This window comes from Scomber japonicus, chromosome 14, assembly GCF_027409825.1.
Source record: "Scomber japonicus isolate fScoJap1 chromosome 14, fScoJap1.pri, whole genome shotgun sequence".
NCBI lineage: Eukaryota > Metazoa > Chordata > Actinopteri > Scombriformes > Scombridae > Scomber > Scomber japonicus.
In genome coordinates, this window is record NC_070591.1 from 12,167,135 (window position 1) to 12,186,871 (window position 19,737).

General features: G+C 37.8%; 3 protein-coding genes across 3 annotated transcripts; 1 reads left to right on the forward strand and 2 right to left on the reverse strand.

Moving 5' to 3' along the window:
- The first annotated feature begins 115 nt into the window (after positions 1–115).
- Positions 116–10,929, forward strand: abcg5 (ATP-binding cassette, sub-family G (WHITE), member 5). Its single transcript, XM_053332482.1, has 14 exons — positions 116–453; positions 821–942; positions 1,322–1,458; positions 3,224–3,322; positions 4,069–4,201; positions 5,130–5,269; positions 5,482–5,611; positions 5,745–5,958; positions 6,344–6,549; positions 8,487–8,625; positions 8,786–8,859; positions 9,060–9,171; positions 9,389–9,501; positions 10,002–10,929. The coding sequence occupies exons 1-14, from the start codon at positions 284–286 to the stop codon at positions 10,184–10,186; spliced, it is 1,974 nt and encodes a 657-aa protein (XP_053188457.1). The 5' UTR covers positions 116–283; the 3' UTR covers positions 10,187–10,929.
- Positions 10,930–10,958: 29 nt separating this feature from the next.
- On the reverse strand, positions 10,959–16,805 carry dync2li1 (dynein, cytoplasmic 2, light intermediate chain 1). Its single transcript, XM_053332483.1, has 13 exons — positions 16,744–16,805; positions 16,516–16,639; positions 16,374–16,408; positions 16,089–16,158; positions 15,579–15,667; positions 15,149–15,347; positions 14,924–14,992; positions 14,606–14,683; positions 14,379–14,458; positions 14,135–14,205; positions 13,871–13,968; positions 13,700–13,792; positions 10,959–11,044 (listed from the first exon to the last, which is right to left on the reverse strand). Exons 1-13 carry the CDS (start codon positions 16,755–16,757, stop codon positions 10,982–10,984), a joined length of 1,083 nt encoding a protein of 360 aa, XP_053188458.1. The 5' UTR covers positions 16,758–16,805; the 3' UTR covers positions 10,959–10,981.
- A 763-nt stretch (positions 16,806–17,568) lies between these two features.
- On the reverse strand, positions 17,569–19,722 carry lyrm7 (LYR motif containing 7). Its single transcript, XM_053333105.1, has 5 exons — positions 19,694–19,722; positions 19,497–19,569; positions 18,510–18,580; positions 18,165–18,246; positions 17,569–18,052 (listed from the first exon to the last, which is right to left on the reverse strand). The coding sequence occupies exons 1-5, from the start codon at positions 19,709–19,711 to the stop codon at positions 17,982–17,984; spliced, it is 315 nt and encodes a 104-aa protein (XP_053189080.1). The 5' UTR covers positions 19,712–19,722; the 3' UTR covers positions 17,569–17,981.
- Positions 19,723–19,737: the final 15 nt, after the last annotated feature.

Genomic DNA, 19,737 nt, shown 5'->3' on the forward strand with positions numbered 1-19,737 from the left:
AGCCAGTCAATCTGCTCAGCGTGTGTTTTTTGTCTTCTTTATACAACTCCAGATCAAAGTTCTCTGAGATAACGCAACATTCATTGTGTGTTTATGGTTCCCGAGAGAAACCACTGCTGCGCTGTGCAGGGAATTGGCGCAGAGAAACTCAGTGTGAGACTGTGCAACGACTCACTTTTAGAGCCACATCTGCTGTATAATAGTTATGTGGATGTGAACAAATTGATCTGAGACGGACTTGATACACTCACAATTGTTTGGAGTAGCAGATTGGTCGGATAACATGAACAAATTCTACTCAATGCAGGCGGTGGAGCCAGAGAACGGGACCAATTTTAGAGAGACCTTCAAGTTTGTGTCGGATGTGAAGAGGGATTTACGGAAGGATGGTGGAGAGGAGCGATCAGAGCCCTCCTGCTCCGTCAGTGTCAGCAAGATCTCCTACACAGTCAGGTAAATGTGTAGGCAGAGTAAACGAGAGGACGACAGAGAGACTGATGTAAAAACAGACTGAGAATCAAGTAGATGAGATCATACAGATGATACATTATTATGCATACATACAGTCAAGTGTAGGGCAAAGTGTCTTTTATTTAACAAAGTGATTTTATGTAACACTGACTGATAATGAAACAAAAGAAAAATTAAAATCTGTTTTTGTCTGTGTAATATAAAATGAAACACATGCCTGATTGTTAATATATTTTCAAATCAAATGATCAATTTGACACTGGGGAATGATTACCGGTATATTCTGGGAATGCTAAAAATGTGTGTGTGTGTGTGTATGTGTGTGTGTGTGTGTGTGTGTGTGTTCCAGTGAGCGTGTGGGTCCGTGGTGGGACTTGCCTTCCTACAGGAAAAGATGGACTCGTCAGATCCTCAATGATGTCTCCTTCCACATTGACAGTGGGCAGATCATGGGCATACTGGGCAATTCAGGTTTGCAGCTCAATCAGCTCAATCTAAAGAGCAAAAAAAAACAACAACCAAATAGTTAAAACAATTTGATGATTTTATGAACATGCATTAAATAGCTGTCAAACTGTAAGATTGTGTGTATGGAAATTGCTATGTTACTGATTGATGTAGTTATTAGAAATGGTTAAACATTGAATGTTTTGCTGAAGAATGCAAATAAAAACAAATGAAAGCACATTTTATTCAGACTGAAGGTCAAATTAACTGGTTACCACTATAGTGTAAAAGTGGTCACATGTGTTGCTAAGGTTCCTATTCCTAGACATGTGACAAGATATCTTATTTTACTTTAATTACATATGTATCTGTGTGCTCATATGTGTGTGTTTGCGATGTAAAGGCTCAGGAAAGACCACGTTGTTGGATGCTGTCTCTGGGAGGATTGGAAACTGTGGTTCATTGACCGGTGAGGTCTTCGTTAACGGCAGGAAACTGAAGAGAGAAGAGTATCAGGACTGCTTCTCCTATGTGCTGCAGGTGACACAGACAGACAGACAGACAGACACACAAACACACACACACAATTATTTATGATCTCAGAAAATATTTTTGGATTGGTTGTTTGAAAGAAGTTAGAAATCTATACTAAACACACACATGCACTTCCCGTTGCCTTAGTTAGTTCCCATCGCACATTGACACCAGGGTTAACTTTGTCTCATCATATCAAATGATGAGTGGCTGCATGCAGACATTTTGTATGTACTTAAAATGTACATAAATACCAAACCACAAACTCCATGAACAGTCCATTTTGCAAAAACTCCTGGAAAAGTTGCCCTGGTCTCTGTGTGAAATTAACTAAGACCCTTGATAGCCTCCTCATACACTTAATCTCTCAATGAGAGGTGCTCAAGTGTATCCAAAGCCTGAATTAAAAACACTGGCTTAAAACTGGCCTTGGTTCCTTTCAAATCACCTCCCCCTACTCGCTGATAGCACCACCGCCCCCCACCCCCCCACGCTCTCTAAGCCTTGTCATTAACTTCCCGTGCTAAGCTGTAGATGAGGAGGTGATATGAGCACCTGATATTAAAGTCATTCAGATGAGAGACTAAGGAGAAGTGGGATTGGGAGGTGCCACGTGTTAATTGAGGCAGGCAGAGCAGGTTCAGCACGTTCAAGCTATGAATGTACGTGTGTGCACATAACTGTTTGCACACACGTATGTATATGAACATGCAGTATGCAGTAAAGTACTATTAGCGTCTAATATGGTAGTACACTCAGTGTGCATTGATGTGCAGCCAAAGTACTCAAGATTACAACTCGGAAATTTACCCTTTTCTGTTGCCCTAAAGTGTGATCATAGCAGGTAATAAAAATCACACAGGGCAGCTTAGGTCCTCTATTCATTTAAAATAGCCAAAGAAAGAAAGGAAATAGAATTAAAATGTAAAAAAAACAACATTTAATAACTAATATACAAGGAAAATATATGTTTGTATAAAAGGGATTTAAGAGGGTTGATATATATATATATATATGTTGCAGCAACACCTCTATCCTGGCTGGTTAATGAAACAGGAATATTTGAGTGGTTTATTCATTAATTTTGGTCTTTAGCAGACTTCTCTTGTTCTGGTGCACTTCATGATGAATTATAGGTCTGATTCTCTGTATATTTAAAGAGGATTTTCTTAATAAACACACAGTGCCTGAATCTATTGAAAGCGAGTATCACTTTGAATCCCATAATTAATACTCACTCACCTAATACACTTCTCTGTTGCCTTAAAGTGTGATAGCAGGTCTATGAAATTACACATAGCAGGTCAGGTGCTCTGTAGATTTAAAATAGCAAGAGAAAGAAAGAGAATTAAATTGTTGTGGACCGCCATCTCACATTGATCCCCTGAGAACCCTCAAACTCTCTCTATGAATGGTTTGGTTTCTTCAAGTAATCAATGTTTACAACAAAGTTCATGCCAGTCCCACTATTAAGCTTCCAGATATACAGCAGTGGAGATTGGAAGTGATCATACTGTATATGCAGCTATAGGTGGAGATAATTGAAATTTTATTAAAATTTAGAATTTTGCTTTTTTCAAGCTTTCCAGTGTAAATCCATGGTGTTGGTACCCACATCTCCTGTAAATAAAAAGTGAGGAAGACTCTACTGGAAGGCCTAAAAATACATTTTACAATAGCCATATGTTGTGTATCTCTTTCTTGTTTGTTGTTGTTGGTTTTTCCTGATTTATGACTCTCTTTCTCCTCTCCCTCTCTTCATCTCTGTCAGAGCGATAACCTGTTGAGTTATCTGACAGTGGAGGAGACCTTGACCTACACAGCTCAGTTGGCCCTGCGGAACCACTCGGTCACAGCTATCAAGAAGAAGGTGACTTTTGAGAGCTTCTCCTGCTCTGTCCACTCCATTTTTCCAGTTTTCTTTATCTTAAACTTGGCATTTCACCCTGCTGGGGAGAAGACAAAGACAGAAGAAATGCACAGAAGAAGAGAATCACAGAAGAAATCACTAAGGATGAAAGCACATTACAAAGTTTCAGCAAAATTATTGCTAATAAGACACCCAAAGCATAATTAGAAAATGTAGATTTAACTGGACACTTGCTCACAATGATTGTGATATTTTGATGTGCATTTTGCCAACTAAGCCAAATATGGTCGTCACATTCTGTTTCAAGGAAAATTGTGCAGCATTAGAATAACTTAAAATATGTTTTAAAAAAACAAAGATTTGAACAATGCTTTAAATGTCAAATGTGTTACCAGATGTTTGAGACATTAATTAGTTTTAGGTATGCTGACACAGCAATTACACCCATCCAGCCATATATGTTCAATTCAAAGAGACAGAAATATCTTTCAAAAAGGATCAAAAATGCGCGACTAGTGCGAGGCATCATTCAAGAAAGTCAATGGCCATTTGTTGGCATGTTTTTAAACTTGGAAAAATATGCCTTATCTTATTTCCTTTGATCACGAAACAGCAAAGAGACACGCAGAACGACAGTAAACAGAGAATATTTAGACTTCTAAACAAGTGAATTAACTAAAACTGACCACGCCTTAATAGAAATAATTATTTTGTCACCTGACCTTTGACCTCTGGCTCCTGTGCAGGTGTCGTCGGTAATGGCCGAGCTGAGTCTGAGTCATGTGGCTCACAGTGTAATCGGAGGTCGTGTTTTCCCAGGGATCTCTGGAGGTGAGAGGAGGAGGGTCTCCATTGCCAGCCAGCTACTTCAGGATCCCAGTGAGTAGGTCCACAGCAAAGATACGATTAATGAGAATCAAAGGGGTCTTTATCTGTCTACAAGTTTTAAATCATTCAAATTGTGGATGCTGAATCTAGAACATCATTGCACACAAACACATGATATTTTATAGATATACTGCAGGAAGCAACAGGATGGCAGGCAGGACTGTGTCACACTAAGAAAAGAAGAAAGTTCACCACTAGACCTGTCTCTCCCCAAAGAGTTTTAGAAGTCCACACTGAAAGAAAACAAAAGGATCTAAGTGAGAGAGGAATGAGGAAAGGACAGAGAAAGGGACGGAGGGAGAGATGGAGAAGAGTAATGAAGGACTGGGTTATCAGACCACAAAGGGAATGAGCAGGGACCCACCTCTGCATATGTGTGTGTGTGTGTGTGTGTGTGTGTGTGTGTGTGTGTGTGTGTGTGTGTGTGTGAAAGTGTACCTATGCTCATCCCAGGTGTAGTTTATCAAGTCTACAGTCCTCTAGGGAGGGTGAAGGGTCTCAGTCCTCATTGAGGATTATATTGGTCATGAACACACACACGCACACACACACAGAGAGTCACACACAGAGTAATGAGGAGTTCCCATTCGCTGACTCTCCAATCAACCAGGAAATGAATTAATCTCACAATTAAAGCATCTGCTAATTCCACTCTGCTTTCATAATGCAAAGAGGCAATCTTTTAATTGTCCTAATAAGAGTAATTAAGTAAAAAAAAAGAACTCGCTTATCTTCACAAGTTATAAGTTGGCCCCGCTGAGATTCCTGCATGTGCCACTTAATAAAAAGTACATTTAAAAGTTTCTAACTTAAAAGAAGAAAAAAGTTACCTGTCATGCCTTTCTCTTGTTCTCCGTGTTTTAATGTGTGGCAAAACTCACATGAAGGTGATGATGTCATCGTTGTGATGTCGTTGCAGGGGTGATCCTATTGGATGAACCGACCACCGGCCTGGACAGCATGACCGCCAATCAGATTGTGGTGCTGCTGGCAGAGCTGGCCAGGAGAAACCGTATTGTCATAGTAACCATCCACCAGCCACGCTCTGAGCTTTTCAGGGTGAGTTTGGAAATAAACTGGAGAAAAGAGAAGATGAAAAATGACTGAAATTTCTTTTAAATGTTATATAAACACTGAAAGGCTCACTGTTTTTTTTACATTTTAAACCAAGACTGAAGATAATGTTTTGTGGTTCAGTTGTTAATAAAAAATTCAACTGTGTGTGTGTGTGTGTGTGTGTGTGTGTGTGTGTGTGTGTGTTCGTCTTCCAGGTGTTCAGCAGGATAGCTATCATGAGTCGTGGAGAGTTAGTGTTCTGTGGGCAGCCAGAGGAGATGGTGGACTTCTTCAGCCAATGTGGATATGAGTGTCCAGAGTACTGCAACCCCTTTGACATCTATGGTACTCTATTCTCTAGTTTGTTATTTCTATTTATAACTGCTATGCAGCCACAGTACAGTGTGTCATACTGAGTGAAAGAAAAAGAAGGAAGTATGACTAATCAAAAGATGTACATGTCTGTAATGTTAAACAGTTGACTTCACCTCAGTGGACACACGTAACAGTGAGAGGGAGGCAGCCACCTTCAATCGCATGCACGAGATCACTTCATCCTATCAGAGGTCTTCCATTTACCAGAGCATGCTGGAAAAAGTGGAGCAGAGCCTGCAGTGGGCAGACAAGCCAGCCATTCCCTTTAAAAGCAAAGAGTCGCCCAGCAGTGCAACCAAACTTGAAGTTCTGCTCAGGTTAGTGTTGAGCGAGCCCTCATTACCTCTGTCTCTGTGTCAACATCATCTGTAAAGGAACAGAAAGAACTTATCTGCAACTATTCACATTTTGAGGAGGAAATTCTGAGTTTTGTGTACCTGACCTGAATATGTACAGTTTAAGTACCATCCATGTATTTTGTCAAAAAACATATAGCTACTGACATACTAGAAATATAAATGTAATACATTGATTAGCTTTATTAATGACTTCATTGGCATAAATAGTTCTCTTTACATGATGGTAATTATTGGAGGGCATTAGGCAGGTCAAATAAAACCAATCACAAACATTATTCATGTATCGCTTTTTCTTACAGTTTGTATGTCTTTCTGTGCATTTCCATGTGTGTTTTGTGTGTAGGCGGACATCACGTAACCTGTCCCGAGACAGGATGGGTGTTCTGATGCGTCTGTCCCAGAACCTGATCTACGGCCTCTTTGTCGCCTTCTTCGTCATGCATTTAGACCTAGATGTCACCAAGGGTGCCGTGCAGGACCGCATTGGCATCATCTACCAGAGCATTGGCGCTTCGCCCTACACCGGCATGCTGAACGCTGTAGCTCTTTGTGAGTCCCACCGACACCAAACATCTGCACATAGGAAGGAATAAAATATATCTTTTGTGTCCACCAGGGTGGAAAATTGTTTTTGCCTCACCAAAACATGAGGAATCATTACACATGATTCCTAGAAGAAAGACACAGCGAAGCAGTCAGTATAACAGAGACATGGTCACACAACACATTGGGTTTAATTCTCATCAGTCACTTTGCAGAAAACACATTTTACTCCAGACTTTTGAGATTTCCAACAATTTGGCTGTGGGTTAGGGTGTGTTTCTATCCAGTATGTCCGCCCTTATATAATTTCTGGGTGACATTATATCTAACTGCATGTGTCTGATAACATCACCCAATAAATATCTACATGAGGTGGATAAAGATGACTTCAGGGAAATCTTGGAGTCCATATCACCTGAGTAAAATGTTTTTTATCTTTGTTAAACTGCATATATGAAATGTCTTTATCTTAGCTTTATAAGCCCGCTTATCTCTTGTTCAGTAGCTGAAAGGGGTCTGCTGTCTGCAGTATTTTTGTTCCAATCAGCAAAAGTGTGTTAAGTCTCGCCTGGATTTTGCTTGGTGAAAGTGCGTCAAAAGACACACTTTCAGTCTCTCACCTCATTCCTTAGAATAAAAGATTAAGTGATCAATTGTAAGTTAAACTCTACAAAGATAAGAACACACGTTGTCTAACATTAGAAAAGAGGCCAAATGTCAGTTTAAACTAAATATTTCTATGAAAATAGTTTTGATTTCAGGGGTTGCAGTTACATGTGTAACTTTTATTATTCGATGTCCATCTTTACAGAGTTGTTTGAAGGAGCTTTACTAGAGGTCAATGACCCCTGTGTCTATCATATTCATGTTTCTTTACCTACAGACCTATGGTACCTATTCTATTTATATATGTGTCTCTCTATGTTAAACATATTCATGGTGATAGAAACTGATGATACTTAATGTAACCTCAAATGTAGACAAGCACACGTTTCACACATATACTGCATCACCACAGAGAAATAGAGAGAGACAGCTAAACAAAGTTCAATCTCAGCATTCTGTAACCCTCAGTAAATGCTCTTGAAATGCGAGACCTTAAATTTTGGTATGTACTATGCCTTAGTAATTTATTGTAGGCAGATTTTATACAAAGGTTGTTTTACCTTAAGGACCTTAGGAGCAATTTTCTCTACACATTCTACATATACAGTTAAAAAAAAATCTCAGTGAAGGACTCACTGGCTAAATAAAGAAGGTTACATAAATTAAATGAGGTTAAATAATTTGAGTAGTATGTAATAATACTTTTAGAATCGACATTAACATTAATTTTATATGCACAATATATGTTAAAGATCATAATTACAGACAATAATTTTGTACACCAAGTGAAGGATGTTGGCTGTGTGACGTGATTATCTCTTCACTGTCCTTCTCAGTTATCGGCTAAGTCTAAAATCTTAGTTTTAGGGCTCATGCTGATATAGATACTGATGATAAGAGGCGATAAAACGCAGAAGTCTGAGCAGAAGTCACACTAGCGTCAAAAGGTAATTGAAAGCACTCCATAAGCACCCAAACAGCCAAGAGGTAGTGATTGGGGATAAGATACTGACCTTGAATCTCATAGATAACATCTGATAGCATACAATACAGATCAGTGTTCCAATGAAAAGATTACCTATGCTGTCTATTTGCTGGCTGCCTTTAGTCCTCATGGGAGTGGTTTTACTGATGGGATATAGGAACATGCATCTCTTTAAGTTTGTAGTGCTGTAAGTATCAAAGTACCAAACCTGAATGGGGTAATTAAGAGAAGTACCTGTCCTTTCAGTTATTAATTTCTAACACGTTTATTTACAGCACCCATGTAAGAATGTAATGGTGTCACAGTTTCACTCTGCTTTCTCCCTCTGTCTCTGTTTTTTCTCTCTCACTAGTCCCAGCATTGCGAGCCATCGGTGATCAGGAGAGTCAGGATGGTCTGTACAGTAAATGGCAAATGTTCTTGGCCTACATCTTTCACATCCTGCCCTTAAGCATCCTGAGTGTCTTCATCTTTACCTCCTTCCTTTACTGGTGGGTCGTGTGTGTGTGTTTGTCTCTGGGCATCATAAAGAATGTGCTTAGTTATCTCGGACTTCATGAATCTTCTATTCAGTATGTGCTCCTTTACCCTTACCCCCAGTCTCTCTCATCACTCACTATTTCTTTGTCTCTTTTTCTTTGTGTCCTTCAGGACGGTGGGGATGCATCCTGACAGTTTGCGCTTTCTGTGCTTCTCTGCTGTGGTCCTGGTACCTCATATTATAGGTGAGCTAATGAAATAAAGGGGAAATATCACTTGTTCCCAAGCAGATATTTACAGTATCTCCCTTCTCATTTTTAAGAGTTAACTCTTAACTTTTAACACTTTAACTTTTGAAATATCAGTATACTTTCATGCCAGGTCTACAACATATTTGACATTTCCTTTGTATATTCATTAATTTGTTTTTGTCCCTTTTTGTCAGGTGAGTTGCTGACTGTGGTGCTATTAGGAGTGGTCCAAGACCCTAACATGGTCAACAGTGGAGTGGCTCTGCTCAATATTGCAGGGATCTGTGTGGGTTCTGGATTCCTAAGGTGAGACACCAAATGTGATTTTTGTGTTGTAAGCAAGTAATTAAATATATTAACAAGTTTAAGTCACTTAATGCCAAGCCTGTTGTGATTTTGACCTTTCATAAAGCAACTTTTTGTTTTTAGATTTTCCAAGTAATTGAAGGTACTATAGTGGCCACTGTTAACTTTCCAATCATGTGCAGTAACAGTAATAAACTTTCTCTACTCCTCTAAACAGGAGCACACAGCAGATGCCTGTAGTCTTCCAGTGGCTCAGCTACCTGACCTTTCAGAAGTACAGCTGTGAGCTGCTCATAGTCACTGAGTTCCACGGACTCGATTTCACATGCAGTAAGTTGTTTTAACCACAGGGTGATCCTCCATGTCCTCTCACCTTAAGTGACCCCTCATTATAACAATTTAACTCTTTATAAATTGTATCTTCAGCTCCCAGACTATATATGAGTAGACCAGCATGAGCAGCAGTTTTTATTTGCAGTAGTTGATATAAAAGGTAAAGTGCCTTTAGATCAGTACCTGTAGAGGACCCTGGGGATATTTTCTGTCCCTTCAGCCATTTGATTTTGATCAACAACAATGTGATTTACCGCAGATTCACTGTTGCTTTAAATCTTTTCTTCTGTCAATTATTTAATTAGCACTGTATGTACTGGGTTGCTAAACATTGTTAACAATCCTCGATTTCTATGTATCCATTTATTGTCATTGAGATATAAAGTAGGCAGGTTCAGTGTTCAAGGACACATGGCATAACTCAGTCATTGGCTCTTTAGGAACTGGACTTTGTTAAATTGTTAACTCTTTCTCTCGGGTGTGTTGTGTTGTTGCAGACAGTTCCAAACCTTTACCGGGAGCCTGCATGGTCACACATGGCAGTCAGATCATTGATTCGGGCTATCCTGGTGCTCTGTCCCGATACACACTAGACTTTCTTCTCCTCTACTCCTTCCTCCCTGCCCTCCTGCTGCTGGGCATGATCAGCTTCAAGATCAGAGACAGGCTTGTGCGTCACTAAAACCACAGACACACATTTGTGGGAGACTCCTTTGTTTAAACAGGAATCTGTATTTGCACTTAACCCTCAAGGAATATTTCTGTGAAAGCACTTACCTTAAAGTTTCAAAGAAAGAAGTATTATATAGTTAAATTCAGAAATGCTTCTGTTAAACATTTTTTCAAAGAACTAAATCCCAGTACAGAGTGTGATGTGTGCAGTATAGCAGTGCTAATATTTGTTGACTTGGATGCATGGTTGTCTTAATATTCAAAGTACCATGAAAAACCTGTTGCTGTCACATTGATTAGGTTTAGCCACTGAGACCAACCATACAGTAAAGTCAAATTAATTATTTTTGTATAACAATATATACAGCACAAAGTGGTACATGTAACTACATGTTTATAATTTGATTCAATAATGAATGATAATGGACTTCTGTATCAATGAGTACCAGAGGAATATCCTGGTACTAAATTGCCACCCACCCATCAATTCCATTCATTACTTTGTATTTGTAATTACTTTCTACTTTGTTTGAACATTGAGAATGTAATCTGTCATGAATACCATCTAATGTAATAATGTTAAATAATTTATTTTTCTTGAATAAATGTTCATCATATCTATACAAATAGTTTTGTAGAGTGTAAATATAATAGTTTGAGGAAATGTCTCTAGAGTTATACAAGTTATATTAAGTACCAAACAAGCAGAACACATTGTAATGCAATGATACAAAAGTGAAGAAATAATAAAAATAATATTTACATAATATATGTACATTAATGTGACAATAAAGCTAATTATATCTCATGTCTCCAGCTCCAGTCCTTTCCATAACTTTGCTGCATTCCTCTTATACTGCTCCAACTCCTGCAGAGCAAAGACAGACAGACAGATGGGGGGGAGGGGGGGGGGGTATTTTCATTAATGAAGTAATTTCAAGTGCAGACAATGCAAAGTTATCATGATGTATAATAGGTTTTGTTCTCCTCCTCAGGAATCCCAGCAATGAGAGATACATTTAAGTGAACACTACAGTATATACAATAACTCCAAACATTAGGGGTGTGACGATACACTGAGCTCAGCTCACGAGACGAGACACGATATTGGGTTCACGAGATCGAGATGAGACCAGATTTTAACTATATTTTTAAGAAAACTTCAATGAAGAAATATATTTTATTATATATAATATATTTTTTATTTGAATTGTTTTAACTAATCATCTTGTAATGAAATGTTTTAACTAATCATCTTGTAATGAATCCCTTTAGTTCTACTTTCTAAATATATAATTATCATATGCAGTATGCAGCACTGTAAAAGGTTTCCCATATAGATATTTTATAGATGGATAATTTTGGTATTAGTGGAAATAACAATCATAAATACAAAAGTTAGATACCATCACAAATACCAAAAAGTAAATTATAAAGAGTAGAAACAATTCTAATATATAAATATAAATTAAATAAAGTATCCAATTATCACAAATTATAACATATTGCTAATAAAAAAACACAGAAATAAAGTAAATTGCACAAATCTTGTATCACATAAATACAGTAGAACAACATATAAATTGTGTTATAATTTGTTAGTGTGACTCATTTTACTTTTTGCATCATTAGGCTTCCACAGCTGCGCTAAATTCTTCCGCTCCTCCTACCTCAAGCTCTCAGTGTAGAGACCTGAGGTCAACTTATTGATCAAAATTATTGTATGTATATTATTATGGGTGAGCCATGCAAGCAACATTTATGTTCCCCAAAAGATGAATCCTTATGTCCTCAGTGATCCTCCAACTTTTACTCTAGTCCCACAGGCTGGTTAACATTTTAGCTTTTTACACATGTCCAACATTAGATGGATTGGCATTAAACAGATATTCATGGTCCCAGAGTCTGAATCCTAAATATTTTGATGACCCCCTGACATTTCTTCTAGTGCCACCACCAGGTCAATTTTTCACTTATTCTGTAAAATGTTTCAACATCTATTGACTGGATTGGCACAAAATTTGGTATGTCCCCTTCAAGATGAATTCTAATGTCTGGTGGTGGTGATCATTTAGTTTCATGTAGGCAATGATCAGCTCAGAATTGTAATGTGTCCAATACTTTTTCATTTTAGTATATTTTTCAAGGAGAATGAGAATAATGATGTAGACATGATAATTCCCTCTAATATTGTAAATCATATCACAATAATAATAATAATAACAATAATAACAAAAAATCAGTCAAAATAATCCCAATTAGCAAACATACCTGCCAAACATCCAATTTGCATTGTTACATGCACATGTAAGCATTTAGCGTAACGCACCACTGTGCCTAAGTGCAGCCTTACAGAACTGCTAGCAAGGCAAAAGTCAAGTCTTAGTCGTGTCACTTTGTAAGTGTCTCCCTAAAATCTAAAAGTTTTATATATTACAAGTTATTTTTAATATTTTGTGTAAGTTTTTGAATTTCTCCCTAGGGGGATCCATAAAGATACATTACCTTACCTTATACTTGGTATACAAAGCAAAGTCAGATAAATTGTTGTGACCTTGTGGTTAAAATCTTTAATACTGTAGGTGTATACATTTATAAATTATCAAAGTCCTGCAATACTCTCAACTAATGAAATTTGTGCCTGTCAAATAAAGAGTTATGGCTAAGATTCTTTTTAGATTACGAAAAAGAGTCGTGACTTGGAAAACAGGTTATGTATGTTTTATGTTGCAGAGCCAACACAATATCTTCTAATCAAGATGGACAGAAGAATCTTTGAAAGAGGACACAAAGTTGGCATCAGTTTACAAATTGCACCGACATGCACATGGACTCTACTTTATTCTATGTACTCTGTTGGAATAAACCTTTTACCCATTTCTCTCATTGGTTACCCAGACCCATCACATTATGTGCCGTCCAATGGCAGAGCAAGATGACCAACATCAGGTGAGATTCAGTCAGAGATAACAGTGTGTGATTTGTTGTGTGACTGACAGGTTATTGTAGTTCAAGTGCCAGAGTGGCACCCGGGCAGGCAAGCTGGGAGACTACTTATCTCTGAGTTTATTACTGTGAGAAAACTTACAGCCTGTTAATGACACACAACTGAAACACTACTACATAACTGAGAAACGGGGTTACTTCAGAGCATTGCCCTTGTTTAAGATGTCCTTCAACAAGTTTTATGGTTAGGAGGAAAAACAAGCAAATTCTACTTCATATTCCAGCCTGAACTTTCACCCAGTCTATCCTCCCATAAAATCTAGTCTCCTTATTAAAGAAAAGAAATGGCACTGTCTCCTGAGTACAACTCTCCTTCATTCCCCTTATAATGTTTTGATCATCTGTCCTCTATAATACTTGTTCCTCTTCACAGCAGGATTTTCTGATGAAACATGATTATTCACTGTACTGCCAAGTCATGACACTGAATACAGTGGCATAGTTAATAATGAACTTCTGTGCTGCTACAAAATAAAGTAATACAACAAAAAGCATGTCATTAGTCATGTTGTTTTACCTGATCTTTCTGTGTTCTCATGGCATCAATCTGAGGCTCACTGTACTGTGGGTCCTTTGCGGGATCCTTCAGTTCCTGCTGCTCATTTTTACTCTGCAAAGACAGAGAGAATTATTCTTAATAAGAGGCTAAATGTGTTCTAAACTGCAATACTGAAAGTGATTGAACTACCTCTGGGGGGAAGACACGCTCGTAGACTTTCTTCCAGAGGTCCTTTGGGTTTTTGGCATGCAGAGAAGTAATATCCACATCATTAGCAGGAGGGGACCCTGAAGTAATAGGGATATTATTTTTAACAGAATATCATATAATCCTGTTTACATCAATAAATGTAAAAACAGAAAGTGTCTCTAAATGAGATACACGTCTCACAACACAGTAAAGTTCAGTTTAAATGCAGTACTGCTTTTGGCCACAGAGCAGTGCTGTGCTCACCTATTTGGCTGAAGGAGTCGGACCCTGCTGGAATGATGAGGGGCTTGGTCGAGTCAAGGGACACAGTTTTCCTGATCACAACCATAGAGGCAAAAGGCAAAAACGCCAAAAAACATTCAGTTAAAGCTGAAGTAATAAGTTGTGTGAAATATAACAGGCAAATCTAACAAATATTTGTGTTAACAAAACAACTACGCCAGTCCCAGTTCTTGTCCACTACTTGTTGATGTGTTATCCTCCTCACCCTCTGTCCAGACCGAATGCCAGGTGTGAGAAGAAGCTCTTTGTTTTTGATAACAGACTCTCCGACTTGATGCTAGTGAACTAATGGGAAAAAAAGAAGTAACAAATACGACAACAGCTGTTAGAATGGAGGGATCGATAGATGAAAACATGAAAAATAAGCTCACAGTAGTATGTTTTCATCTTGGGTTGGTGAATATGTTGTATGTATAATAAAAGCACACTTACAATGAGAGAGGCTGCGTAGTAGTGGGCAACAAAGCGCAGTGTTTTACTAACCACTTTCTTCTTGTCAGAGTCCATCTCCTGCAACACAGATGGAAAACTTTAAATCTAAATGTGCTACACAAATGATGCCAGTAATATACTCCAGTAATAGAATTTATGTATTTAACACACAATGTTACTGTAAATTTAAAGTATCAAACCTTCTAACAACTTCTGTGCCTAAAAAGGTCTGAAGTTGTTCACATTAAAATAAAAATATTACATTTATGTCATGAAATGTATCTTAAGCAGCTAACTAGGTTGAAGTATATGTTTTACCTGAAAGATGTCATACTTGCTGCCAATGATGAGTAGAGAAACAGGAAAGGGACTGATCAGTTCTCTGTCCTGTTGAAAAAAGAAAAAAATAACAATCTTTCATCATCAAATCCATCTATTAACATCCTATTTTAACATTGGCTTCTTTTTTCAAATGTGCAATACTATATGTTGTACCAAAGATCACGTGAGTATGATGGCCAGTGTTAAGAGCTGAGGTCTTACAGGATAGTCTTTAGGTAAGACACGAGCTGCTGAGCGGACAGACGCCTGGTGTTTGGCTCCAGTTTGGGCCTTTTCTGCTCGCTGAGCCTGAGAAGTCACTTTCTCCACCTGAGCTTGTGCAGCCTGTAGCAGCTTTTCTATGGTACCCCATAGAGAGTTGGGTTTAGACAGGTCCAGAATGAGGATGACAGAGAGGGCCCTGGGAAAAGAGTACTGAGGCTCAGATCAAGAAGATACCCTTTTCTTTGATTTAACTGACTTGACACTTTAAATCATATTCATTTAAAAGTACTCTGATAGAAAACATATAATATTCACAAATGATAACATGTCAAACACTGCCCCTCATTCTAAAACATTTATGTAAAAACTTTTCAGGAATCAGAAAATAAAACACTAAAAGACAGCAAGATCTCAGGAATATGTGTACCTGATGCTGACGGGCGTGATAGGAATTTGGACTAAGTCTGACAAAGAGGTCCCTCCTCCGAGCTCCCATATGTGGGCGATGTCTTTGGGCTGAAACATGAAACCAACGGACTATTATCACACCATCTTATTAAAGGTTAAAGGATGTGTACATATTAAACACACTCTATATTTTTACAGCATTTACTATAATAGGTTTAGCCAAGTCGCTTCACATGGTCCATGTCTGACAGTACTGCATTGTGTTGTGAGCACTGGAAGCTGTGATGACCTACCTAATAAAGAAGCCAGTGAATGTATATATATGTATATGTATTGTTGAGACTTATGCAGTTTCACATGTATTTTAGTTTAGTTTTATCTATTTTAAAAGCCTGTTTAGGGACAGGCTTAGGCTATAAATGCTGTGGTATGCAGCATAGGTTCATGCTATATACTTGTCCCATGAAATAAAAGAGTGCTTCATTCCAATTTTTAGTGGGCATCTTAACAAAAGTAATACATTTCTTACTGTGTTGTGTCCTCGGGCTCGTCTGCCAAAAGTGTACTCCAGAGCCAGAGTGGGCTTTGGTGGTTCATCCCTGGTTGGAAATAAATAAATAAATGAATATATATCATAGATAATTAGTAGGCTAGTATTCTAAGTTGTGATGTTGGGTGACCTTTAACTTTCACCTGTGTGCAGAAGATGTTTAAGAGGCAGGTGTGATTTGTTTTTTTTTAGGAAGACAGATTTGTTTGTTGTTGTGAAAGTTTTGAGATGACAGATGAGCTCCTACACTGCACACACACTCACCTGTCGAGACACCTGAGGAGAATGGACGTTTTACCCTGAAAAAAAGTCAAATGTGAGTTTACTAGCAATAACACATTACTCATAACAAAACAAGGGGGGTTTTACATGCACTGTCTATGGTCTGGCACGGCGGTAAACATACTCCAGCCTTGCTTCCCATCAGAAACACGCTCCTCTCGCTGACCGTCTCTCCTCCGTCCTCCTCTCCGCCTCCTGTGTCCCGATTCTGGACCTCCGCTGCAGCCAGCTCCCATAGCGTGTCCGAGCTTACAAAATACAAGACAAAGATGACACATTTCACTTTTTTACGTTTTTGTGTCAGTAATATCGTTAGGAACAACCAAAAATGAACCTACACACTGATTCTCACCTTATTTTAGGCATAACTTGTGATGTTTCTCTCCCGCTGTTGATAAAGCTAGCTAAAGGAAGAGAACCGACACAAACGTTGCCACAGTAACGGCGCAATCTGATGACGCTGTCACTGCTTCATTGCACTGTGGGAAATGTAGTGTGCTTGTAGGTGCAGGTTTATCATGTTTTTTTTTTTAACTGTGCTGCATTTAAGGGGAGTAAGGATATGCTTGGCTACCCTATTTTATTTTTTTGAACAAGCTTGTCATCATAAAGTTCTCGCAATAGGGATTATATTTAAGCAGTCTATATCAGTGATCATTTTACTATTTTCAACATCAACAACATGGTAAAGGTGCATTGAATACTATTAATTAGTAATTTTGGAATAATTAACTATAGAAGTACAGTAATAAGTTCAGCAGTACATTATTCTGCTGATATGATCACTTGTTAGATGACTTGCACAAATACTATCAACTCCTCTTACTGTCTTCCATAAGTAGTTAATGAAACTACTTCTTAAACTACATATACAAACATTAACTATTTTTACTGTGAACTTTTTGAGTAATCCAGTGTCAAAAGTCCCTTCCAGACATATTAAAAAAAAAATCCCCCAATTTTGATGTGTGATTAAAAAGAAACGCAAAACATTTCTTCCATAAGTAGTCCATGACAATACTGCTCAGGACAACTGCTGGAAACAACCCGAAAAATAACAATAATTGTACTTTTATTCTACAAATTCGGTTATCTCAACATTAAAATCTTCATGTTCATTTTTCTTCTTGTTTTTCTTGTTAAAATCATGTTCTTGTGGCAGTTGGTTATGTTCTGATTCTTCTTCTTCTTGATGTTAAGTGGTCTGAACAAGAAATTAACCCTGCTCCACACTGGAAACGTTTATCTTTAATCAGAATACAATGACAGCAACATTTTCCCTCTTAGTTCAGTTGAATCATAAGCTACTGAAAAAGTTTGCAGAAAACCTCCAAATATAGGAAACACATTTAAATTACATTTAATGAGACACTGTACATGAAATTATGGCATCCAATTTACAGCACAGATTTCATAAAGCAAAACAGATGAGATCTTCAGTCAATGAAAAACAGGCATTTTCCCTTGTAGCCGTGATCTTTGTTCGTAAGGCCCAGATCAACTCGAAATGTTGGTTTTGGGTAGATTGTTCAATTGCAGATGGATGGTAATGGATGACAGTCTTTTTTTTGGATGAAATCACATGGTCTTTCATGACTTTTTCCTGGGCTGGTCACAGTAGGGCACATTTTCTAGAAGGAGACTCTCTCTGGGCCGAAGCACTGTGTAAAAGAGAGAAAAATCATTGCTTAAAATCTTTAAAATGTGATCTGAGACCCCTGTTGTATATTCTATGCGTACATTTTACTTAAAAAAAGAAAAATATTCACTCACAGAGCTCATTTTCGCCTACATGCTCCACTTGCAACACAGTCTGTCTCAGAACAGTTTCCACACTTGTGCTCATTTGGATCATCTGTAAAAGCAGAAAGATAATACAAGAAAAAGAAAACAGTGAACATTTAAAGGTTTTGTGAGTCATACATGACATAAAACGGAATATCTTGATTGGGCAAAACAAAAAACTTGACACCTCAGGTTCAAAGAAATTGTCATGGACACTTTTCACAATTTCCTGACATTTTATAGCAAAAATGATAAGTTGATTAATCCAGAATGAAAATAAATAATCGTTAGATAGATGCAGCATACCTATAAGATAAGAAATGGACACAGTACCTTCTTAATATTATCCTCCGATGTTTCATTTTTGTTTTTTCGGAACTCCTCATTGATCTTTAATCTTGCAGCTTTATGGAAGAAAACGTATAGTTATGCATTTGCAGTGGTGGAAAGTTCATTTGATACTTTACTTAAGTACACATTTGAGGTACTTGTACTGTTCTCAAGTATTTTCATTTGATGCTACTTCATATTTCCACTCCACTACATTTCAGAGGGAAATATTGTACTTTATTCTCCACTATTTATTTGACAGCTTTGGTTACTTTTCAGATGAAGATTTGACACAATGGATAATATAACAAGCTTTTAAAATACAACACAGTGTTAAAGATGAAATCACTGGTTTCCAACTTTTTTGGGCCTCTGACATCAGTGTGCAATCTGGGTCACATTTCAGATGTCTATGATTGTTAACAGCTCTACCAAAATACTGTATTTTCCTTCTAAACTTCTCACATGGTTTCATTTCAATACATGTTCAAATGCTCCAATATTTCACCAAAAATCCAAAACTGAAAACAGATTTGTGTATCAGAACTTGTTCTTCATTCACCTATCATTAATCATATCACAACCCCTCAGATTGACCTGGTGACCCTTTAGAGGGGCCCGACCTGTAGTTTGGGAACCACTGGACTACACTAGCTAACTGTATATAAAGTAGGCTAGTTCAAACTAGCTCCTCCTCCAGCAGCTACAACAGTAACATGCTGCTCTAACACTGATACTTCACTATTAATAATGTAATGATGTCATATATAATAATATATCAGTCAGAGGGATGAAACACTACTTTTACTATACTTAACTACATCAAGCTCATAATACGTATGTACTTTAACATATGGAAGTATTCCTGTCTCCTCTGTGCATTTGATGCTGCAGAGTATGAATTAACTAATGTGTGTTGGTTGGTTATCAGATAATACACACACATGTTGTTCTCCTGCTGACAATAAAAGACACAGATACATAACTTACCAGTTAGTGCTCTGTGATCATCTTTAAACACAGCTGTCCTGGTTCTGTGCAGGGTTTTAAACACCCGTAAAACCTGCATTTAAACACAAACACAGTTAACTTACAGCTCACATACTTATGTCCTAAAAATGCAAGCATGTATTTCTGTAATGAAACGCGGTTTTAATAATGTTATTGTTGTCAACCATGAGTCTAACCTCCAAACGCGTCCCCATCTTGCCTCCTTGAGTTCACTTCCTTG